The sequence below is a fragment of the Sinohyriopsis cumingii genome, chromosome 15 (assembly GCF_028554795.1).
Source record: "Sinohyriopsis cumingii isolate HCF-2022 chromosome 15, ASM2855479v2, whole genome shotgun sequence".
NCBI lineage: Eukaryota > Metazoa > Mollusca > Bivalvia > Unionida > Unionidae > Sinohyriopsis > Sinohyriopsis cumingii.
In genome coordinates this window covers 5,607,336-5,633,848 of record NC_142975.1, presented here as the reverse complement: position 1 = coordinate 5,633,848, position 26,513 = coordinate 5,607,336, and the positions used below count along the sequence as shown (strand labels likewise).

General features: G+C 36.0%; 1 protein-coding gene across 1 annotated transcript in view; it reads right to left on the bottom strand.

Moving 5' to 3' along the window:
• The window catches only part of LOC149781207 (uncharacterized), a 170,457-nt gene that overhangs the window by 50,866 nt on the left and 93,078 nt on the right, over positions 1 to 26,513 (bottom strand). Inside the window, exons 23-27 of the mRNA XM_089935274.1 lie at positions 21,221 to 21,315; positions 17,375 to 17,556; positions 15,013 to 15,160; positions 7,831 to 7,966; positions 4,338 to 4,421 (exon numbers count right to left, since the gene is read on the bottom strand). Of these exons, the coding sequence (XP_089791400.1) occupies positions 4,338 to 4,421; positions 7,831 to 7,966; positions 15,013 to 15,160; positions 17,375 to 17,556; positions 21,221 to 21,315 (645 nt within the window). The remainder of the gene's footprint in view (positions 1 to 4,337; positions 4,422 to 7,830; positions 7,967 to 15,012; positions 15,161 to 17,374; positions 17,557 to 21,220; positions 21,316 to 26,513) is intronic.

The following is a 26,513-nucleotide window of genomic DNA, read 5'->3' as shown; positions in this document are numbered from 1 at the left end:
ATCAAAGGCTTTGACTGGCAGCTGGGTGGGAAAATCTACTGATATTTACAGTGCTTGAATTCTGAGGTAGAAAGACCCAGAGATGTACAAATGGTCATTTATAATAGTACATCAAATAAACAACTTTAGCTTTCCTTATTGTTAATTTCCAAATGTAACGGAATAAGCAGTGCACATGACCTTGAAATCATGACATGTTGAGACTTTGACTTGAATGAGTATTTCGGGGTTCAACAGCAAACTGATGAAGATTGTAATGAGATTCAGGAGAATGCTAAAGTTGCTAGAACTGATAGTTTGGAAGGAACAGAGTAACCAAGTGTAAGAAAGTGTGTGATACCTAGCTTAGTGCTATGAAGAAGACCTTCCTTGGATCAAAAAAATGCAGACTCACTCTGATGGACAAACAAAAGCCATGTCAGTGTTATAAAGAATGTAGAAAGTAAACTATGGCAACCAGTAGTTCTTAAAATTTGCAGTTTTCTGAGAGGGGACTGCAACATTTGCTGGTGGGACTGGTATTTTTACCAAAATGGGAGCCATGGACTCTTAGTTTTAAAATCCTAACGAGACGTCTGGTTCAAAACTTTTCTTTATGGACCAGAGATATCCAAGAGAGAATACCCATGTGGGCCATACATGTGAGATGTTGAAAATTGCACAACCATAAAGAACAGTAACTTGTTCAAGCTAGTTATGCATATGCATTTCAGACAGCAGTCAATGTAAGGAGTTCACAGCACAGAATCATATTCATACACAGAGGAGGAGGAGGAGGATCATATTAAATTCAGAAACAGTTAACAGATTAATGCTCATAGGAAACATCAGAGAATCCCCATACAACATAATTGTCTGTAGATCTCTAGCTGGCAGAACCACTACGACAACAAAAGAATAAAGAGACAAACTTTTATATCATGCAGATGTATGACCAAATGAAGTACATGATCTCTATGTGCAAAAATTAAATGACTCTAAACCTAAATGACTGACTGAACTGTGTAAACTCAAAGCAAGATGGATAAAATTTGTCCTGTCTGTGTTTGGTTCTCCCTTTATATATTTTGATCATGTTGGTATTTTCTGCAGGCCTTTTGGCACCTGGTTCCAAACCATCATTTGGTGTTTGTATTACAAACTGGATAAATAAAAAAGTCTATTATCTAGTACACTACATTTTAAAGTTGTTGTTGTTGTAGGGTTTAATGCCATTTTTCAGCACACGATAGGCTATACAGGCAACCAGTATTAATGGTGGAGGAAGAACCCAGGAAAACCCTGGAAAGAACCACTGACCCACGAGAAGCTACTGGCAAGCTTTTCTCATATACCCACATTGGCCGAATCCGAGACTACAACAGATGAGATGGCAGTGATCCGTAACGGAGAGCGCTTTAGACCACTTGGCCACTCGAGGCCTCTACATTTTGTACCATCTCCTTTAGTCTTACTGGTACCAGTGCATTTAATAAAATTGTAACTTCTATTTTCTTGCAATCTAAATATTTGTAACGATGTGTTATTGTCAAAAGGTAAAATGTGCTTAGTGTTGTAAAATCTAAAACTGATAATTAGCAAGGGACTAAAGTAAAAAGTGGGCAAAAATTATTGCCATATTACACTGTTGTTAGAAACAACAGAATAGTTGTACAAGATGTATTTTGCAAAGTTGTAGAACTAGTGCTCATATTGTCACCACATATTCTATTTAAATAATAATACCATTATTTCTGTATATTCCTATCAGTATTTTCCCAGTGGTAGTAATTTTCAGATCTGATGCTGTTCATTTCTTGTGCAATTTTTACACATCAAGAATTCTCACAGTATCATTAAAAACAATATAATCTGCACTAAACTGAGTTGTTTGAGAAGAAATTAATTTTTTAAACCCAAAAATCACTGAAGCTACGAGTTCTTGCATTAAAGTCTCACATTAAACAACATTTGAAGTAGCCATGATAGTAGTTTAGTATTCAACTGTACTAATTTCACCTTTGGTATATCCAAATCTTGAATGTGATGGAGGAACATAGTTCCAAAATAAACACATCAAACCTGTTCATGGACTGAATCAAATATCCGAGTTCAACTGAACTGTTAGAATTTTTTAAATTCTTTTGACAACATCATAATTAGCTGTCGAATATGCAATAAGCCTCTGGTCCTTTGGTCTATCTGCCATCCCAACCAAGACCCCACCACAACCACGTGACCAAGCCCAATGACATCACAGTAATAATCACTATGCAACTAGCGATGACATTTCTTCGAGAATTTTGATTTCAGTAGAGCCTTAACAGAGTGGAACAATAACAAAGAGTGACAGATATTTAAGTGTTAGGGAGATATTTAACAATGGCTATTCTTCCTGCCACCACTTCCTCATTGCAGATCACACACACACAAAACTTAGAGTAAATCCTGAAATCCTGGCAGCATCCCTGCAGGGGAGATAACTTGCCTATTTAATTCGATTTTATTGGTCTCTGGTTATCCCATGGTATTTCTGTTACTTGAGCATTATCTTACAGTGTCCAGTCAGCATGGTCAAAAAAGGCTTACCAGAGTTGTTAAAGGACTCACATCACTACAGATGTGAAAGAACAAGAACCAAACTATAAATCAGTGAAGATAAAATAGAGTATATATGGGTTTGACTGTCCTTGATAATGAAAGTAAGATTTTAGTAAAAACAATCTTTTGAGAGCTTGTCCTACTTGTAACTGAAAAAAGTGAGGGACATTGTTTTATTAACATAATTTCCATCCCTTTACAGACCCAAGTTTGGACGACTCATTACTGAAATCAGCAGCTGACTCTTTGGTGCAGTATTGAAAGCAAACATTTCAAATTGTGTAGATCCAGAAAATAGTGCAGCTGTTATGGTTTTCTTTTCACAAAAGCTGTCATCATAGATGTGTATATACTGATACAAATTTGATCATGAGCACTCAAAATTTTAAGTTATTGAATTTTATTATCATGGTGTTTGCACAGGTTTATAGTGGGAACTAAATTAGTACAGAGAGTCCTGAACTCTTGTACAGAAATATGGAATCCAAGCAGAATACATCCTGAAATGTAGAGGATTTCAATCTTGGGTTTAGTCTCCCCATTGCATTTCACACTGATATGCATATTCACAGAACATCTGTATAGTAGTTGGAATAGTAAGTGAGAAATTTAGATACATATCATAAACAAAACAAACAGTATGGGCAGGACAAGATCATTAGAACAGGCTGGAATGGAGAAGTATAATAAAAACAATAATGAGTAGAAGTGTGCCTCTTTTTTGATATGTGCAACATTATTTTCTCAGCTTCAGTAAGAAATTTCATCAAAAGGAAGGAAATAAAGGGTGTACAGTTAACTAAACCAATATGAATTTAGCTACTTAAAAGATGTATCAAATCGATTTTAACCTTCTGGTTAGATCTGTTCTGGTCTGTTTCTGTCCATTCTGGTGACATGTCCACTGAATCAGTATGGTTGAAAAAATATTTGGCAAATTTAAAAATGTTAAAATCTTTTGGCAGATTATGATTTTACACTACTTCTGCCTGAGAGATGTGAATAATTGTATTTCATTTTTTGTTGATTGTGGCTGTTGCTCAATTCAAATGCATCATTGAAGAACACTGATGCCTTCTCATACTTTGTTACAAATATTTATTACAGATGCATATCTCCAGATATTGGTGAATATAGCTTGAATAAGTTATAACAGTTCTAGTGAACATTTAAGTGAGCAAAAATGTAAACTTTTCAGCAGTATGTGATGCAGGATTGCTCAAGACTTTTCCAACTCATATGCTTACCATGAAAAATCCATTTGTACCAACTGATGATGACTTAGAAGGTAACTGTCAGAAAGGCATAACTGACGATATTCAAAGGTCTACAAAAATTAGACTAATTGCGAGCGTTGAATCACACCGTATTTTTGTTTGTTGTGTTGTCATACTAGGATCGATTTTAAATGAGTTAGGCATTTATAATTTCAAGGCAAAAAAAACAAAAAAACAACATAACTACTGGTGCACTGACTGCATGCATCTTGTGATGTCTCAGAGCTGTGGGTTGGCTTATATGCGGGTCATGCACTTCTTAAGTGTTTATACCTGTTCAGTGGGGGGGGGCTTACGTGCTAATGGGCTTATAAGCGAGTATATACAGTAAGTGAAATGCGTTTTTTCATTATAAGAAAATATAGTTTCAGTAAAACCATGTGCTTCTATCACAATCCTAAGAATTTTTTTTTTTAAAAAAACCAAGACCTTAGAAAAATGGGAAAATTAGTGTCAGTTTTTTCTCTCTTTCTTCCATACCTCTGCTGCAGATGCTGTCTGGAAGGTGTTGCCATATGAGAAATGAATGGAATGTAGGTTGAATCAGTCTTTGTGTCTTCATATCTAGGGAAAAAATTAAACAAAAAATTATTTCATTAATAAATAAACCTGTAAATAAAAAGATGCAGTATGTATCATCTTATACTTCTCAAAAAATAATAAACACTAACTTCCTATTACAAGAACTGAATTTCTCTTGGGGTACCAACTTTCCTGGATTTCATGGTTGGAAACAGTATTAATTGCCAAACCCCAGTAGTACAGATTTTTCTATTATAAATAATCTGGAATTCCCAAGGATCCAACCTGCATACATCTGAATGGATGGAGATATTTTGATCAATAATTATCCTATTGATTGTTTAAAAGTTCATATTTAAACACAATTAAATAAACATGTAATACTACATAGAATGCATTTTTATAAGCATGACTTGAATTTGATTTGTGGGAGTTATCATGCATCACTACTTTTCAAATGTGCAAAACGTTTGCATGATTTGTGCACTTGTATGCCCATGGCAGCATCCCACATGTACATTACACACCTAACCTGCTGAAGGTAGCCTATCACAATATAAAATACAGTCATTATAGAACATTTACCACTGAATAAACACCATTCTACTTCCAAATGCAATGTGGGTATGTGAGAAAGCTTGTCAGTAGCTTCTCGTGGGTCGGTGGTTCTTTCCGGGTTTTTCCCTGGTTCTTCCTCCACCATTAATACTGGCCGCCATGTATAGCCTATCGTGTACTAAAAATGGCATTAAACCCTACAACAACAACTTCCAACTGCAAGGGTCAGATTTGGGCCTTATGAGTTTTCTAGGAAGTATAAGGCATGGAATAATCTATATAATCATCGGCTTAACACAAGTACCCATATCAGTAAATTATAAAATTTAGGCCACTGTGACTTTTGGTTGTAAGGGTGTAGTACTTACAAAGATCCAATTTCATGACTGGAACATAAAAAGCACAAAATAAATGAACTTTATGTACTAAAATTCAACAGGCAATGAAGCACGAAATATAGAGACCTAATTTTGCAATAAAGATGTATTACTTAAGTTTCATCCCATCTAAGTAGGACAGTATGCATAAATCATGCAAAAGACCCTTTGTGGTCGTCAGATAAATCAAAATCTTAACCCAAGATACTGAAATGAGAAATGTGGGTCATGGTGACCTTTTCTGTATGGATGTGGTATTAAAAGACACGTAAACAATCATCTAGCTTGATTCAAGCAAGAACAGTTAAAACAAAAAATGTATCAAAGTCAGGGGATTGTAAATTAAGGATCATAGTAATCCACTTCTGTGACGAGGCTGTAGTACTCATGAAGATGCATTCCTCACCAAGTTCATGATTCTAGGTATATAAAGGATGCCAAAAAATAGATTTTCATCTAGTTTAATGACTCAAGTAGAGCTTGCAAAACAAACTTGAAACAAAATTTAACTCAAGTCAGTGTTGTTGTTGTTTAATGCCATTTTTCAGCACAAGATAGGCTATACATGGCAGCCAGTACAAATGGTGGAGGAAGAACCTGGGAAAACCCCCAAAAGAAACACCAACCCATGAGAAGCTACTGGCAAGCTTTCTCACATACCCACTGGCCGAACCTAAGACTTGAATCCATGCAGACAGAAGTGAGATGACAATGATCCGTAATGGTGAGCACTTTAGACCACTTGGCCACTTGTGGCCCACTCAAGTCAGTGAATCACAAGACAAAGGTTAAGTGAGCTACATTCGTGATGGGCGTATTTGTATTTGCTTACCGACGTTTATGAATCTAGGTATAACAGCATATATACAAAGTACACAAAATAAATAAAAACAAAATAAAACTTATCTGGTCATGAGGCTAACCTAAGCCAGTTGTTTTCATTATTGTGGTGGGTTTAACATTATGTCAGCACACAGTATGCTATATATGGCAGCCAGTATAGCTGGTGGAAGAAGAACCCAGGCAAGAACTATCTACCCAAAGGAAGCTACCGGCAAGCCACAAAGGTCAAGCCTGAGACTCAAACACATGCAAAGAGATTAGATGGTAGAGCACTTGGCCACCTAGGGTCCCCAGTGAAATGTGAAATGTAGATGACACTGACATTTTGTTGTAAGGGTCTGGGACAATTGAAGAATTATGGTTCAATATGCATGGCCAAACTTTGCAGTTAAACAGGATTCATAACTCATATTTTGTCAGAAACAAAACAAAAAAAAAAAACGAAAATCAAACCAGACCTAGTTCTAAATATAAAGCTGGGGCTAGAAACATCCACTGCCTGGGAGTCAGGCACAATTAATAATTAATGCTGGGCAAAAAAAAAATTCTCCCAAAGTGAAAGTCCACTTGGGCAACTACAACTAATATTTTAAAATGATTATGTCATAAATTATAATAGAGTTGATATATTTCCAGAAACACATGCAATTATTAAATTGTCCCTTGGGGTTCCTACAGAAGGATGCCTTACTTATCTCAATATCATTCCTTATTTGAGGGATTGCTATTGATAAGAGGTTCCATAATCCTCACGTCAGCTACTTACTATCTGATCAATTGCTGCCAATAGCAACATCACCACAGGGTGAACCCTAAAAACAGCAGGTGAGTGAATTTTTGTCTTTTAACAACACACCAACAAACTGCAGCATTGTCTTTCCTCTTTAACTTAACATACTTCATGATCTAGTATTACTTTTCCTGACTGGTCTGTTGAAGAAATGGGCACTTGTTGTAGACCATGTGACAGTTGCACCTCAGGACTAACTTTAACAAAATGAATATGGCATGTTTTATAAATGAAACCAATAACAATCTGCTGTTTGAATGGGTCATGGCTAAACGAAAGTTTAGATACTGGATTAATAACAGCATTAGACTGATGATAACCATAACAATGAAAATTCAGATAAACATGAAACGGGGCTGGGGGGGGGGGGCACCTTGTACAAAGCTCACAGACAACAAGATGGCATTAAAAAGAAAATTGTTCATTTTTCTTTAATTAGCTGATCTTAAAGTCAATTAAATAAACACATAAACTTATATGGTACTTTTCCGTTAGCAGAACAGACGGTGAGTTACAAGTATTGTGAGCAATTAGCTAAATATAACAAAAGTTGTTTAATAATTTTGATTACAGCAAGCCTAGAGACAAATGATGTCATTGTCATTTAGAAGGCAATGACAAAAATTGGCCTGGCAGGGACAACCATGAACACTGAAAAAATTTCTATCCCTGTAAAGCCACATATCAAATTAAATTCACGATGTTCTTCAAAGATTCTCCAACAAAACCCCCAAAATTTGACAAACAGATTGACGAAACTGGAAAGGACACAATGGATGGATGGACATATGTAAAACTATATGCCTTCTTACATAAAAACAAGGGCCATAACCAGCTTAAATCATGGCATAAGTGACTATAATAAATGTTGTAAAATGTTTACCCCTGTCTGTCTTCAATCTCGTCATCATCATCATCATCATCTACCGAGTCCATGACCATCTGGATGTAGGTTGCCTGTGAGATCACCTGAGAAGTAGACTTGGTCACCTTGGTTGACAGAGGAGTTGGCCTCTGAACTGCATGGTATTGAAATTGTTTTTATTTATTTTTATTTAATTTTTATTATTTGCCTAATTATCACATCACAACTAATGCAGCATAATGTTAACAGCTCAGGACTGTTCCATTTAAAACATACATTGTACCCAAGGAAGGCATGTTTTGAAAAGTAAATGCCAGGACTGTTCCATTTAAAACATACAGGGTACCCAAGGAAGGCATGTTTTGAAAAATAAATGCCAGGACTGTTCCATTTAAAACATACATGGTACCCAAAGCAGGCAGGTTATGAAAAATAAATCCCAGGACAGCTCTATTTAAAACATACATGGTACCCAAGGAAGGCAGGTTTTGAAAAATAAATGCCAGGACTGTTCCGTTTAAAACATACATGGTACCCAAGGAAGGCAGGTTTTGAAAAATAAATGCCAGGACTGTTCCATTTAAAACATACATGGTACCCAAGGAAGGCATGTTTTGAAAAATAAATGCCAGGATAAGGGTACTCTGATTACTCAGAGTTCATATGAAACTGATACAAAATTGTAAACTGCATCTATGGATGATTATTCCACATTAAAAGTGCATTCTCTAGGCCTCAAGCATTTTAATGGAACAGCCTCAGACTGCATCACATGCTCTGTGAAACTAAAGAAGATTTCTAATAAACAACCAACTTAAACAATTCTCCATTGCTGGAAAATAAGTGTTCTAGTTAAATAGCTATAAAAGTGACATGTTAGATGGCAAAATGATGTAACCACCAGATTTCACCCATTGCAAAGTATTTTGATGTATGCATTCAGATCAGTGGGGATACAAATCCTAGTATTAAAAATTTATCCATGTATACTGACACACATATCTGCATATGAACATCCTGAAACCCATACACATCATCTGGACATACAACAATCTAAAAACCTAATTAGAATGTTTAATGAGTAATAACATAGCTAAAGGAATGGGTCTAGACTGACAGTAACAAAATGCATGTATTTCCCAATTAGTGGCCTGTTCTGTAAAACTTGGATGATGACATACTGTGCCATGAATAATGGCTTATTTAAAATTGGCCCTTTTTTACCAAAAAAAATTATTAATGCAGATTAGGGGTCATCTTTTATTCGAGACATAACAAAGTATTTTAAAATCTGACCTTATCAAAATGACTTGGGATGACAATTATTTTCAAAAGTAACTTTATATCACCTATAAATGTTGGGACACTTTTTCTTAACTAATCGATATAGGTAATAAAAATACAATAATATGTTTCAGAAACAATGCTTTGAAAATAATTGTAATACTGTCAAAACTCAGTTTTAGTTTGCTTTAAAGTTAGGAAACATTAATTAAGGTGCAGTAATTGTGCTAATATTATCTAGAGAGTACACGGGAATTAAACATATAATATTTGGTCTTACCCAAGCCAGTATCAGGTGTTTAAATGCGTATGGTAACTGACTTTGACTGCTAGTGGAAAACAAAAGAAAAATCTGCCAATTATAAACTAAGGAAAAGTCAAAATAACTAGAATGCCATGGTATTTTTAGGTTCAAACACTTTTAAAACTCGCTCATACCAAGTTTTTTAATTTAATTTTTAATTTCTGTATTAGCATGGGCAATTACCCTAGTGTTCTGATAGAGTTGCTAATTACATAAATAGTACCTTAATCATTTTGCATGTAAAAGCAGTACAGTTTTGCTTTCCCACTGGACAATCTGCAGCACTATTTTTTTTTTTTCTATGTAATGTCTACAACTAGTGTACCATGAACCTGATACTTGTTCAGTGCCACGTTGAGTCTCTTTGATCATACCATGCAACTGACATCTGTTCAGTTGCAGCAATCCTTTGATGTGATTTCAAAGACTGTATGATCAAAGTATCTCTTACTCACCCCAAGCTCTACATAAATAATGGTCAAAGTTTATGAATAGTCAGTGTTCTGTCAATTACAGTGTACTTTGCCAGATATCATAGACACCACAAATTGATACAATTAGCTATTTCCACCAACATGAGACAAAGAAAACGTAAAGCGTATGATGGAACATTTAAGTTAATTAAAGGTTATAGACTTTGTAGAGAAAAACACAAGTGCTGCAGAATGTGACTGGTGACTTGGAAAAATAGATGCAGGACTGGTGCAAGAAAAAGTTCTAGTGATTAGTGTCAGGCATCTAAAGAAAATTTTAATAATGAAAAGCCCCTATTCAAACCTGGTTTGAATGACATAGCTGCCAACCCTGGGGTACAAAAATACTGACAGATTACGACAAAAATACTGATTTTTAAAATATTAATGCATAACTTTTCGTAACATCTACAACTATCCGTACTGTAGGACAGTCCCTTCCTTAATTATTTAATGTCAAAGATGCATGTGTTGCACTCTTGCACCTTCTGAATGGGCACCCTGTTCCATTTGGGCACTCAGGCACAGGCTGTTTGTATCAGCCTTTTTTTCCACACAACATTTCATTTTCTTTTTCAGTCATTATCAATTCCAATGTCCCATCTTTCATTGATGATCTGAATTCTGTGTGATTTTCTTACTGAACTGTTTTCGTTTTTTTTCACACAAGTAATCCTTTGAAATTTTACTGTCTGGAAGACATATGCAAAAAAATGTGCCAGCAACACCAGTAACTGTAAGAAAGGTCCATTTCTCGACATGAATTTGGTCTTCCATTAAAAAAGCTGAAATTTTTTTAAGGTGGTTTGGGGGTTTTGCCTAAATGGGAATTTGAGGGGCAGTGCCCCTGATCCGGGGGTCCAGTGGCCAAAAACTCATTTCACACTCATAAAAAATTGCTCCTTGTGCAACTTATGATTACAAAAAAACCAAAGTCATTTGAAAAACTAATAAACTTACCAAAAATGTTCAACTTGACTTCAATAATTTTACAACATTTATAGTCACATGAATTTGTTCTCCAATACTACTGATGCTGAAGTTATTTCATGTGCATGTCAGTGTTCACATCGTAACTAAGTCACAATAATTACTCAATTTTTGCAGCAATTATATTATACTTAGCTCTTTTCATAACAAATCTGAAAAAATAAACACCCAAGTACATCAACTGTACACAAATAATCCCATGCATTCACTAGTCTTTTCTCCAACGGACACAACCTGTTGATATGCCAGTCAAGCTCTTTTTGCAGCTTTGGCAAAGATTTCTTTAGGCTTCCCTTTTGTCACCACTGACTTTTTTGCCTCAATGTGCAATCGTTTCTTTTCCTTCTCAGTGAGAGCCTTTTTCCTTTCAAGCTGGTGCTTGTATTGGCAACATACAGTGCGCATATTCTGACAGAGGGCTACATCTTTGCTCTCATTCAAGAATTTTTTTTTTCTTACAGTAATTAATTGCACTTTTTCCAGATGCCTTCTGAGCTTCAATTTTTCCGTATGGAGCTTCTTTTGTAGATGCTGTTACAAACTCTTCCAACCACGATTACCATAATTCAGATCTTTATTGCCGAGGTCACAAAATGCCAGTCCATAAACTCACCAAATAAATTTCCGTCAAATTTTTGCTCCAGCCATTCCCATTTTAATACGTTTTTTAAAACTTTTATCTAAACTTTTCATGTCATGGTCTCTCTCAACAACTCTCTCCATTGCCATCAGTTTCCATTAAATGAAAATTCATTGGATGAATTTAAACCTTTGAAAAATCAGAATACTCTTTATGAGAGTCATGTGCTAACTAATATATGAAACAAATAATTTACACAGGTTGTTGTGGAGTGGGAGTGGACATTTTGTAAAAACACTGGATCGGAGATGATATAAAAAATGGACTATATCAAGAAAAATATGATTCAAGTCAGAAGAAAAGCTCAGATATTCCTTAAAATCTTAAATAAATCATGTCTGATTTCTAAACGAAATTTAGTAAACCGAATTTTGATCGAATTGCATCGATGTTATCTCTGGGTCTTTTATATGTTAAAAGTTTAGGCTGAGTTGTGTATGACAAAGCAGCAAGCTTATGTTTATTAGCTTTTTCGTGCTCTTGTATTTCATGGGCGCCTCCATGCCCAATAGCGAAATCACATTACACAATTTGCAAAACAATGTATTTCTCCTTTACTAGATGGTTTCACATATCTAAACAAGACAGCACAGTTGTCCTTCCAGTTCTGTTTTCTTGTCTTTCCTGGAGAAAATTCAATATTCTGCTTTCCTATTCAAATGATCAGAAGTTGAATATTACAAAGATGAGATACAGTGATAGCCATAACTGTTTGCAAAATCCAATATGGCAGATAAAGACAGGCATGGTAGCCTCAATTTCAAATGAACTAAACATATTGTAGAACTGTATTCCTATATATATGCAATACATTTCTATCGGAATGGAACTGAGAGCCCGTTCTAAACTGAAAATTGCAAGTAAATTTTTACTATTTTTTTTAATTAAAAAACTTTTTTTTTAAAACAAAAATCATACACCTGTATTCAGGTCCAAAATACAGGGCATATACAGAAAAAAACAGGACACTTTGGAATGAGTAGGTTCTATAGTGATGTGTATCAGGCACACTTTGTGAAGTTATGGCAACATCAAACATACCAAGCTGTGATTCCCGGTCACCACATGCATACTACAACCATTGGATGTTTACCTAAACAAGCTGTTCAAGGCGAATATACAATAACAGTGGCACAAGTAGACTGTAGATGGTCCCACAAAATTTACAAAGGCAGGAAATGTGAATCATCCAGGATAGTTAGTATCTCAGTGTAATACATGGGAGGAAAATTCCAAATATGATGGTGGTCAAATCATTTAAGAAATGTGGTATTTCCAATGCATAGCTACCAACCCCACAGCACAAAAATACTGACTGCTTATGACAAAAATACTGATTTTCAGGTACAAATACTTGTTTTTAAAATTTGAATGCATATGTAACTATTTACAACACCTACAACCATCACCAAAGAAAGATAATAACCTATATAATTATTTATTGTCAAAGATGCATTTCTTGCACTCTTGTATCTTCTGAATGAGTACCCTGTTCCATTCGGGTGCCCATACCAAAAGTGCAAGAATGTAACACACTCACCCTCAGATATAGGCTGTTTATAGGAGCCTTTACCGTTATAACATCTTTTATTGATGATCTGCATGTGTGTGTGTAATTAGGATTTTTAGCTTAGCTTTAAAAAAATTTCAGTCATATCGCTACAATGTCTGCAGTGTGACAGTTTATAGTGATGTCTAGCACTGGGGCATCCTGCCGCAGACATGTAGCATGATGTCCCACCCTGTCACATTATCCTGACACTAGGCCGACCAGTCCTAACACTAACCTCTTAATGCTGAGTGCCTAGTGAGGCAGCTGTTAGTACCATTTTTGTAAGTCTTCAGTATGACTCAGCCAAGGGTTTGAACCCACAACCTCCTGCTTCTGAAGCGGCCGCTCTAACCACTAGACCACTGGAGTGATCTATACTTGGTCTGAATTCTGTGCCATTTTGTTTTACTGAGCTGTTTTCATTCTAGCACGAACCACTCCGGTGGAATAGTGGTTAGAGCATCCGTCTCACATGCGGGAGTCATACCAAAGCTGTGTCATACCAAAGACTTAAAGCAACACAAAAAATCCATATCACACACCAAATCACTCATTCTAGCACAAAGTAATCCTCTGCGATTTTACCTTTTGGAAAAAGTGTGCAGAATAAATTGCCAGCAGCACTAGCAACTGAAAGATGACAGTTCATTTCTAAAAGAAATTTAGCAAAATGAACCTCCGATCGAATAACATCAAGGTTCTCTCTGGTATTTACAAGTATTTAAGTTCAGTCTGTGTTGCTGATGATGAAGCTGCAAGCTGATGTTTATTAGCTTTTTCATGCTGTTTGTTTTTTTCATGGGCACCTCCATGCCCATAAGCAAAATCACAATTAGACAATAAGCAAAACGCAAAGTTTACTCCTGTACTAGATGGTCTCACAAACCAAAACAAGACAGCATTAACTCCTTATAGTTCTGTGTTCCTTTCTTTGCTGTAGAAAATTCTGAATCTTCTACTTTGCTTTTCAACATGATTAGAAGCTGAATATTACAATGAGATACAGTGATCGGCAACTTGTTTGTGCAATCAAATATGGTAGTTAAAGAATGGCAAGGTAGCCTCGATCTTGAATGAACCAATCATATTTTAAAACTCTATATCCCTATATACATGTGACACATGGAACCAGGTGCCCATTCTAAACAAAAAATTGAAAGGAAACTTTATATTTAATTATTTAATTTTAAAAAAACATACACCAGTATTCAGGTCCAAAATACAAGACAAACATGGAAAAAACTGGACACTTGGTAACTATACAATGGATGGGAAGGAAGATGACATAATCTTTCAGACCAACACTGAAGGGACAACAAACGACATGACAAGGAATCAGAACTGGTTGATGAATCAGGAGGAGGAATCAGAGGAGGACGTTGTTTATGACGACCAGATGAGGAATTCAGAACTTTATCTGGTAACTCCGATGATGATGATGAATTCTTGGACTTTGAACCAGATGAGTGACATTTACATGATACCATGAATCACAAAAATGTGGACTTTATTATAACACTTTTGGAATTATTATATTATGAATCGTATCAATCTGAATCATGATTGTTATACCCGTATACAACATATAATTCAAAGCATGGGTTGTCAATTTACTTATACATATTCAACTAATAATAAAAATGTATTTATTGTACATTGATTTTGTCTTTATTTGTCCTATCGGTCTATCCATCTTCCCATTTTACTTGGGTTTTTTTTTAAAGTGCAACTCCAACTTGTGGAGTACATGTCACCCCTTGCAGACAGATCTGACTTGCAAAAACACCTCAACTTACAAGAGGTTCACAGATAAATTCTTTTCTGCAGCCCTAAAGTGGGGTGGGTGGGTAATAAATCATAGTCAAAATGACTTGTCAGTATATATGGTACTTTAAGAATATTTTTGCCAAATGTTTCATCAGCATACTGACGCTATTTTGCAAGCTAACAAACTTACCCTCATATCTCTGTGGCTTCCTAACTTTGGTGGTGTGCTGCTGGTCAAGAATTAATTTTTTCAACACTGGAGGCAATCTAGATGCATAAGCCTCAACAATCAGATTCCTTGTCCGTGCCCTCTCCCTGGCCTCACTTTCAGTGTTCAACTTAAAGATAAAACAGCAAGCTACAGAGCAGGCTTTGCATAAATATAAAGAAAACTTTTAGACATAGAGTTGGACTTCAGCTAAAATCTATATGAAAAGTTATGATATATCTAGTCCACAGCGGTTTTTACAGAAAAGTAGTCTTGAGAAAGATTGAGCTGTTTGCTCATAGGAATATACCCCATCTCTCCTGCATGCCATCCTTCCATGGGGCTAGGGGTTATGGTTGTTGTTGTTGTGGGGTTTAACGCCATTTTTCAGCACACGATAGGCCATATATGGCGGCCAGTATTAATGGTGGAGGAAGAACCCGGGAAAACCCCGGAAAGAACCACCGACCCACGAGAAGCTACTGGCATGCTTTCTCACATATCTACATTGGCTGAATCTGAGACTCGAACCGGCGCAGACAGAGGTGAGATGGCAGTGATCCGTAACGGCGAACGCTTTAGACCACTCGGCCACTCGGGGCCCCTCTAGGGGTTATGGAGTCTACAGTCAAGCACAAGTACCATAAATAACACATTATATGCCTGCCCTCTGATTATTTGTTTTCTATGAAGGCAACTGTAGGGCATGGTTGACATAGGAGATTATTAATGAATGAGTCTCTGTGTCCTGGTCCCTTGGTATGCAGTCTTAAAGTAAAGTAACTGTGCAGAAACCACTATTTTCTTATTAAACTAGCCATGGTCATGACACCTGGCTATTAGACTCAAAATCCGTTTAGTGCAAGCCATACAACAAGTCCAGTCATGGAACTTACTCTAGAAACATAGTTATTCTGGAAAACAATTTTTTTCTTCTTCTGAGCCTTGTCTTGCCCTAAAATCAATAAACTTCAACCATGTTTAGGTGAGTGGATAAATGATGAAAAACAGGTCATCCCATAACATCTTCTAGTCTATGCATCTGTGATTTGGATTTTTAACAATTATTCAGTTGTATCGCTATGGTGTCTGCAGTGTGGCAGTTTATAGCAATGTCTAGCACTGGTGTATCATGCCGCAGACCCATGATGTCTCACCCTGTCACGTTATCCTGACACCAGGCCGACCAGTCCTAACACTAACCCCATAATGCTATGTGCCAAGCGAGGCAGCTGCTAGTTCCATTTTTATGAGTCTTTGTTATAACTCAACAATGGTTTGAACCCATGTCCTACCACATCTGAGGCAGATATTCTAAGCAGTTTATAGTCTATGACCAGAAGAGCTAAAAATTACAGGAACAAAGTGATATTGTTCACATGTCTATATTAAAATGATAACTGTGTAACTTGAAATGATAATCAAGGTAACCCAATAAAATCTGGGAGACGAATTGCATTCCCCATATTCTGTGATATACTACATCCAGCTGCCAGCCAAAAAGGGCAGTAATTATAAAAACGTACTCCAAAGTAATGGCATTAGTCAATATATGCATCAATTTTCACAGTGATCCATCAAAAACTTTAGTAGTTGCATTCACAATATTATATCATGGAAAATTAAGCTAAAAGTCAACATGGGCAAAAATTCAAACAAGAATTGCAATATTAAAGTAAGTGTCAATCTGCAGTCTGATGATGACTATCATAAACTAGTTGCACTAATAAGGATAGATCGAGTGTGGTTTGCCCCTTCATCAAAATTATGAACAGTTATAACAATCACAAACCAAACTGGGGGAGGCTTTAATTCACTTTGGAGAGCAGTCTGATGGGTCAGGTATTAATCACTAACCTGGTTACAAATTAATCCTTCTTAAAACAAGAGACTTGAGCACACCTGTTATTTAGTTTGAAAGTATATAAAAAACTGAGCTTAACTGATTGTTTTGATATACATACTAACAGACATGTGCAAATACATCAAAGTAATCACTATGCTGTACTTCCACCAAGGCTGGCTCAACAATAATTTGTGAAATAAATACCCATGTTATAATACGAATAACTAAAGTAGCCAAGCTGCAAAATTGCAATGATTTATATAAATGCCTGCACTGGATTTACCCAACTATTCATCACAGTTTCTGAGGGCAGTGGTTCCCAACTACCAGGTTGTAAGGACATTCTAGAGGGTCAACAGGATTTTTTGGGGATGGGATGGCAAAAATTACCCAAAATCTCGAAACTGGGTTGTGAGGCTCAGATATAAAAAAATTAGGGTCACGGCCAAGAACTGGATTAGGGAAATTAGTGATTAACCATTATATCGGTAAACTTACAAGATCAGCCTCCTTGAGTTTTTCATTGAGCTGTATGGCCTGGACAATTTTGCCTCTCTGAAGGTAGTGCATAACAAGCAGGTTCTGTGCATGTGGGTTTGTACTATTCAGCAGGAACTCCACCAGCAGTGACTCTTCCATGTCCATCAGATGAAACTGCAGCAGCTGTCCCATCTTCTTGCCTTTAATGTTACATTAAATATTTCAATGATGATTACCATGAATTATATACTTTTCTGTTAATAATGATAACCATCTACAATACTATAACAGTGGATCTGAAGGGGAGGTAACTCTTATTTTTGTGCTCATTTGGTTAATGCACACAAGGGTTGCACTTAGTAATGACAGCGTCATTCATGCACTGTTATCATGGAAGATAGTCTGGCTCTACTGAATACAAATACTTAACATGAATGCCAAATGCTCACCAATTTGGCATATTGGTGAAGTTTTCTGATTTTTAACTTTACTCTGGTACGTTAACAAATAAACAAAACAAATGCAACAGTTTACAAACACAAATCCCAACATGTTTTACTGCATATTCCAATTCCTACTTCACACCTGCCATACTGAACACAGCCCAGAGCTGTCTATCTGGAGTTTCAGATATGCAAAAAACCAGTGAAAGTTATTTGTTCCTTTCTGTACCAATTTACATTGAAAGGCTAATGGAATACCATCCACTTAATGTCTTCAATTTTGGAATGTTGACAGGAAAAAAAGCTGAAATAAAAAATTACTAATGCATACATCTCTAATTTACAAATTATCTGACATCAAACCCGGAGAAAAGACAAGCTGCATCTAAAGATATCCAAGTTCCAAACCTGACAACCTTAACAAGACTATCTCAGTAAGGAGGTCTATATTTTTCCGTAACGTGTAATAAAATACCAAGTATGCTATTGTCAAGCTGGAAGACATGCATGTTAGAAGTTCAGAAGTATAACTGGAGACTGATGCAGTGACAGTAAACATGCTGAACTAATGAGTTTGTGAAGTAAATAGACTTTAATTACCTCAGTACTTTTTCACAAGATGCCGTTCTAAACCATATGCAGCTCAATGGCCTATTGCTATATCTCACCTTGATGTAATCCCCTACTTCTCTTAATTTCACTTGGCAATGGCAACCATCTCTCCCACATACTCAAATCAACACATGGCGAACATTAAACACAGTTGTTGTCCTTCCTGCTTTTCCCCCCAAAAATAGTCTCTTTGCTATTTAAACTCTTCAAATTTTTGCTGTTCGTTTTGTTTTTAAAGGAATTGTTTTTGGACACCATATTTAGAAAATTCTATAACATGGTTCCTATGCTTTTTAATGACACTTTCCAGGACATTTCCAGGATGAAATTATTTTTTCCAGATTTACACATGACCATTACTGAATGGAAATAAAGAACATTTTAGCTTATAAAACATGTATTTCTTAAATCAAAACAGGTTTCTATTTTGTGACTCTCCCAAAACATATGAATCAGATATACGATCAGGCCCTAAAATGAGGGTCTGAAGGGGAGGTAACTCTTGTATATTCATTAAATTGGCATGTCATGTCATCCATTCTACAGAATAAAAATTCTAACTTTACTTTGATGAACTGCATTATGTTGAAGGGTGCAAATAATAATATAATTAACACAGTTTTGTTTCATTTCAAACCTGTAATTCTAAAGAAATCAGGATAATCAGTTGTAAGTCAAGACATCTATATGCATGTTGCACAAAGTAAACATTTTTTACTGCAGTATAAAAAAAACCCCCCAATAAATGCAACGTGTTAGAATCTGATCGTGAAGAGAAAATATTTATACACTGAATTAATTTGTGCCAATAAAACCCAAAACTTACATGATTTTTAAACAAACCAATCTCCTCAAGACAATTTCGTTAAAAATCCATCATGACCTAAATTACAAAAGCGTCAATTTAAAGTTTAACAAAAAGACCTTCAAAGTTATATACCACTGTATCAACAAGGATTGAATTTTCTACAAAATCAACATGTGTCAGCTGGTAACGAGAAAAACCAGCCCCATAACCAGTATTGATATTCACTGGCGATTCCATCATTTCTTAATGCATAATACAATGATTTCCAATTTTTCTTGTGACCTATTCAAGATCAGAAACCAATACTTCAAGATATATGTCAAAGTGTAATAGATTCGCATCCAAGTTCAGCTCAGAGATTCAATATTTTACAATAAAATTTCACTAAGGAATGGCAGTCCATTTTCTAATCTGGTTTTTCTCCCATTATTTCCACCCCGTTTTCATATCTGGAGATTTCTATTGGGTGTAGGGTAAGAGCCAATTGCCTAATGAAAATTGGAATTGGCTACCACTGTGCAGCATTTGGTAGCCACATACCAGCCAGCCTAGCAAACTTAAACAATGCCACATCGAGCTGTACCCCCATGAAATCAATAGGAAAATGATTTATTTTCTCAGAAATTGCAAGTATTGTAATCATTATGTATTTAATCCACTGAAAGAGGAGACTAAACTACAGCACTGATGAAACCCTACTGATACTCTCCATTTGCATTGGTGGTCACATGACTACACAAATCTCTCACGCGATATTAACAACACCTTTTTAATGTACAAAAATTTACAAATATTAAATAAATGAAAGCTGCATACCTTTTGTAAAAGCCCGAAAGAACTTTTAAGTTGTATAATTCTCAACTGTAGCAGCAATCTGGACAGAGCCTGAGTCTTCAAGTAGAGAGCACATGTTAAAGTGATAGTCACATGATATGACAAAACCATTGTTAACATGTGCTCTTTGTATCATGAACCTTACACAGGTAGTTGTTCTTGGAATAAATAATATAGAAATTCTATGTTCCTTTTATTACAAATAGTATGCAGCTTTCATTTCATGTTTTTGATTGCTTTTTTTAATACAATATTTGACACAAGTTATTCTTTTCAATGACTACTGGACCTCTGATGTTATATGAGATTTGAGGACTTGTGTGACTGGCAATGCAAATGGTGATTTGCATCAATGCTGTAGTTTCACCTGTCAGCAGAATAAGGATATAGCAACTGTAATACTCGTAATTTCTAAGAAAATAAATAATTTTTATATTGATTTCATGCAGGTATGACTCAATGTAACAGAGTTTAAGTTTATTAAGCCAACTGGTACATGGCTACCCTACGCCATCATCATATTGGATTTCTGTGATGCCTGACTGGTGCTAATACCTTCAATGTAAGAAATTATGCCAATGTCCAGCTGTCTGTGAACTAACCAGTCTACTAGATGAATAAAATCCATCAAGCATCTGGACTGACCATACAAATATGTTTGTGGCAACCACCCAAATAATATGCATGTCAACTTTCAAATATTCTGGTCTGAACACAATAAATTTATCTCGTGATCAGCTAGTTCAGTTACAACTCAATTACATAATTATTTCTACTGTCAAGTGGTGGGAAAAAATTCCTGGGTTTCCCTGACTTTCATCAATATTTGCAAACTTCGATAACTTTTCATGGTTGGGGAAAAACTTCCAACTCCTTTCCCAATTTCCCAGCAGTGTGGGAACCCTGCTGTAAGCAACATGTATATGTGTGGTTGAAAGTGTCTGAAAGTTAGTCTTGCCACCTGACCAACTCCATTATTCTAATAAGAAACCCATCTTCGAATCAAATGCTGACAAACAAGCATCCTGATTTTACCACAATATTTCTGCAATATTTTTTATTCCATCAGTCATCTTCATAAGATTTACAGTCAAATTGTAATGGTTGTCAAGGTCTGACACTTATCCTGTCATTTTAAGAAACATTTTTTAATAAAACAGCACATACTTTCAAGACATCCGAGAAAGAAGTGATTCATCAGGTCCTTACTATTAGCTGGGTCCTGACAAGTCCTCAAGAAGTCCAGAGCCAAAGATATGTACCTGAAAAACAATCAAAAATGTCCTTGGTTTTTGGGAGGATGGGAATTAATTTTAATGATTAACACTTACCGGTTACTGTCACCATTATACCTAAATTACCTTTTCTGAGACAGAATTACCCTTGTATAAACAAGAAAACTGCTTCCTCCCATTAGATGGAAAGTTCGGTAACATCTATAACTGGACAGAACATAAACCCATCCTGGTGCCAACACTGTCAGCCCATAATCAGTACATGTCCTCTTTATTTCAACCCAGACTATTTATGAATCAGAAAAGGGTGGGAGGAGGGAATCTTCCAATATTGAGAAGTATTACTTCATTAAAACTAGTTTCACACTAAACCCCACCTCCATGGCAAAAACTATATTTTAATAGCAGTAATAAATGATATGTACAGTGTGAGGCTGACAGCTTCAATTAAAGTGACATGTTATTAAATGTTATACTCACCAATACTAAAGGAGTGTCTACTATTGTACGCTGGCAGCAGCGTAGGTCACATTTGTGCTGCAACTGTTCGTCATCCAAGGCAAAATACCTTTGCGCTGGTTTGCCAAAGACCAAAGGTAGATGGTGGAGAAAGTCAAATGTGACTAGTAAAAAAATATCTCTCTTAAAATTCTCCAATAATTGGCTGAGTTTGATAGGCCCATGAAGTAACATTAGCCTAAATTCATAGACCTTAATTCTCATAAAATAGAGGTCACTCCAAGTAAAAGACTGATAATTTCCTTTCATAATTAGGACAATCCAACTTGAAATGGTGGATGCTGAAATATCAGCAGAACCAAGATGCCTCCTACATTTTCTTCTCCTTTTAGAATCGATCGATAAAGCCCAAATTGGGCATAGAAGTCTGTTCTGATCACCCCTAGCAAGGCTCCGACAGACTGGGGATCTCAAAAAGAAGTGGAGCTATCAAACGCAGTTGGTTCTTTGCCAGAAATCCAGGTTTGAAAAAGAACAGAAACAGACTCTTGATTACTGTTGAACCATAAACAATCCTTTTGTACCAACCAAGAAATAAGTTTACTCCTCCTCATAAAAACAATAAACTAGGAAGATAGTTTTCAAGATAACGTCCTTGAAAGAAGCTTAGCACAGTGGTTCATATGGGGAATTTGACAAAGTCCACAAAACATGCTAACGTTCCATCTAGGTTTTAGTGACCATTCGACAGGACTACGAATCAGAGATATGAGGATCAGTGAAAATGGCTCTACTCTTAGATAACTTGAGTGTGCTATGGAGGGCTATCTATAGCCATTAATATCAGAGACTGAACATTCTCCCTCTCGGAACAGGAAATTAGAGCCGGAACATTCCTCTCTTGGAACAGGAAGAGATGTCTGCCACTGTACTTAGAGGGACAGCAATGATAAATGTGCTACCTACTGCACCAATCACATAACATTTTCCACCTTGCATTATAAACCATTGGATATGGATCATTTCTCGGACTGGATAATAAAGTTCGGAATTTTGCTTGAAATGGTCATGGTGGAACAAACACGTGATAAACCAAGTGTGAAAGTGGAAAATCTGCGGGCTGCTGTGAAGAGACCCACTGTACTATGACAGTGGTTAAAATATTTTGATGGTTATTATGTCATGACCCCAATTAAATTATGACCAAATCAGATGTGGTCTTGATATTATGTGCTTCTTAAACTTATTACAATAACATTCATTATGTGAAAACTGGTGGGAACTGATGGCGACACTTCAAATGCTTCTTTTGAATGAACGTCAGCAGCATTTCTTGTGAAAAGATATTACATACCTACAGAAATATCTACTCGTCTCCACTTTGCCATGACATTAATAAAGCTGAAATTCCTGAAAATACCAGTGACCTAGTAAAAATAAAGTACTTTCTGACCAGATGAAAAATCAAATAATGTGATAGTTCCGTGCACACTAAAATGATGCCTAAATTACCAAAAATGATATTTCCAACAGAGATATATTTAGATAATGCACCATTTATTAGAAGGGTTTTTAAACCCTTGTCTTGTCTCCAAACATAATTTTAGCATCTAGTCTCCAAGGGAATTTCTTTGTAACATGTCAGACTGTCAACATGTGGCAAAAATGTCAAAAGTAATCAATAATTTCTTACATATGGGAATAATGAAGACAGAAAAATACATTCAAAGTTAAGTTATAAAAACATGCAATGCATTTTTCTTTAACTTTAGTTTCAAATGAATTTGTTTACATCTGAAAATTTTCAATGAAAAAGTATCACTCTAATCAAAATGTTATGCTTTTTAAAATGGTATATAACTTTAAAAAGTTATCTGAAAAACTGTAAAGCAAGACTGACATACATCACTTCAATCTCTTTTTGATACACCCCCTGCTTAAGAAATTTCCATTTCTACAGATTGGGCTTCTGTATGAATAGGTCAAGAGACGTGTATAAATTCCAAGAAAAAGAATAAATATTCATATTTGTAAGAAGTGAACTAAGGTATCAGCCTGGGCATATGTTTCTTTTGTATTCTAGATCTTCCAATGGAGATAGGAATCAATTCCTTGAACTGGTGACTAACATCAGGAAAAGATACAACAATGGAATAACAGCTGTAATGGGGTCCCAGGTGGCTGAGTGGTCCAAAGTGCATGCCTTTACCAATCACTACATTTTCACTCCTGTCTACATTTGTTTTAAGTCTCAGACTCTGCCTAAGTTGGTATGTGAGAAAGCTTGCCAGTAGCTTTCCATGGGTCGGTGGTTCTTCCTGGGGGTTTTGGGTTTTCTTTATCCATCATTTACAATGGCTGCTATGAAAAACCTACAAGGTGCTGGAAACTAGAGTTAAGTCCAAAATAAAAACAGCTGATAATGTATTACTGCTATTAAAAAGATTAATTTTTGTCACACGTTTTAAATTTGTAAACCTTTCAATCTGCATCTACAGGTAAAACACAACTGTAACTATTCCCATTTTCAAATTGATGGCTTGGCTATGTTAAGCCCACACCATGAACTTGGAACCCCAAAGCTTCATCCAGATACAGAAAATACGAAACAAACAAACTGATTTATTTTGCCTAAAAACAGAAGTGCATGCGTGTTCACAAAATCAACAAATGACTGAGAAACCTAAACTACAATGTTGCAGAATTTACATTAGCCAAGGTGTTCATCTGCAAAGCTGCATTTCAGGAACATGAGAAGACTGTCCACAGACTAAAAATCCCTATCTACCCATCCACAGACTAAAAATCCCTTTCTACCCATCCACAGACTAAAAATCCCTACCTACCCATCCAAAGACTAAAAATCCCTATCTACCCATCCACAGACTAAAAATCCCTACCTACCCATCCAAAGACTAAAAATCCCTATCTACCCATCCACAGACTAAAAAGCCCTACCTACACATCCACAGACTAAAAATCCCTACCTACCCATCCAGACTAAAAATCCCTACCTACCCATCCACAGACTAAAAATCCCTACCTACCCGTCCACAGACTAAAAATCCCTACCTACCCGTCCACAGACTAAAAATCCCTATCTACCCATCCAAAGACTAAAAATACCTACCTACCTCAGGGCTCGAAATTAGCGGTAGTTAGCTATCCCGAGGCTAGCAGATTTCCTGTCGGACTAGTAACTTTCATGATGTTAATAGTCCGATAGGCTAGTAAGTTTCGGCTATCAATCGTCATTGTTTGTTTACACCATTCCCTAATAAAGACTTGACTTAGCAGATGTTCTGTAGAATCATAGCAGTGGCTATTGTAAACAGAGTCATAAAATATTAGTATGAGAAGATGAAGTCAATTTCTGCCTTGGACAGGTGCGTTTCTATAACAAGAATCCATCCGATTTTGTGCATTTCACTTAACAGTGCAAATTATGGTCCTGTCATTAACAACGGAAGTTTGGTAATTTATCCTAATTAATCTGATAACAAATTAAATGAAAAAATGACGTATCACGCTTTATTCACTTGACCACAGTAACAAACTACAAAGCAGTATACCACACAAAAGAACACAGCAAAAACTATTCAAAGAAATTAGTTCACGTTTTTTTTTTTGTTTAAGGTTTGTATTTTTTGCTCGCTACCCAAATGCTCCAACAGTCACAAACAGGAAACTACATATTTTACATTTCCATCAAAATAACTATAAGAATTAGATCGATTTATTACAATTAGGTTATTGACACATCCTTTCCATACAACTATTTTTTCTATGATGATAAGAATAGTTTTTATATTTTTCCCTTACAAGAATGAAAAAATAATTGAATACATGTGGAGATATCCAAGCAGAATGCCGTACATTTGTTGGGAATTAAAATCTCTGAGCATGGGCATCTAAGATTTGAAAATTTTCTGCCTTATTATTAATTTCAACATTACATTGAGGTTCGATTAATTAGGAACAATTACCAAACTTACAACTTATAATACCGTAACAAAGCTGTTAAATACAATGCACCGAGTGTCAGATGGCTTCGTTTGATGGGAACACACCCTTTCCAAGCTGAAACTAACACTATCTTCCAATGCTAATATTTTATAACAGTGTTTACAATAGCCACTGCTTTGATCATGCAGAAATTCCGCTGATGTTAATTCTTTGTTAGGGAGAGGCCATTTAATTGTGGGAGGGGGCAAAGACACGTGTTTTGAAACGTGTTTCTTGCTCTGACTTTCTTATATAAAGAACACTGTGCCATTCCCTTTTTTGCTTTAAATAATTCGCGTCAGCTATAACATCTCATGTTTCAAAACAAGGCACATTTCCCTCCTTATAAGACAGGCAAAATGTGGCATTTGATAGGTGTTCAGCCACCGGAAAAAAAAGCAAAAGTTGAATGAGAATGATGAGGAATAATTCTTATGATAGGGAAAAGCCTAATGGAAAATTTCGAAGAAATCGACAAAAGACAGGGAATGGGCGAATTATGATGAGGAAAGGAACATTATGTGGTGTAACTGGTGTACGCAATTCGCAAAAACAAGCACACAGAAAACATCCAGTTTTGTTGCGGGTTGTTCAAACTTTAAAATTGAATTGGTAAACATACATGGAAGCTGTGTGACATTGTTTTGTGAACAGGACTAGTAAAAAGTTGGCAGGACTAATAAATTTCTCAATATACTAGTCCTTCTGGCTACAAAGAAATTTGTGTTAAATTCTAGCCCTGCTACCTGTCCAAAGACTAA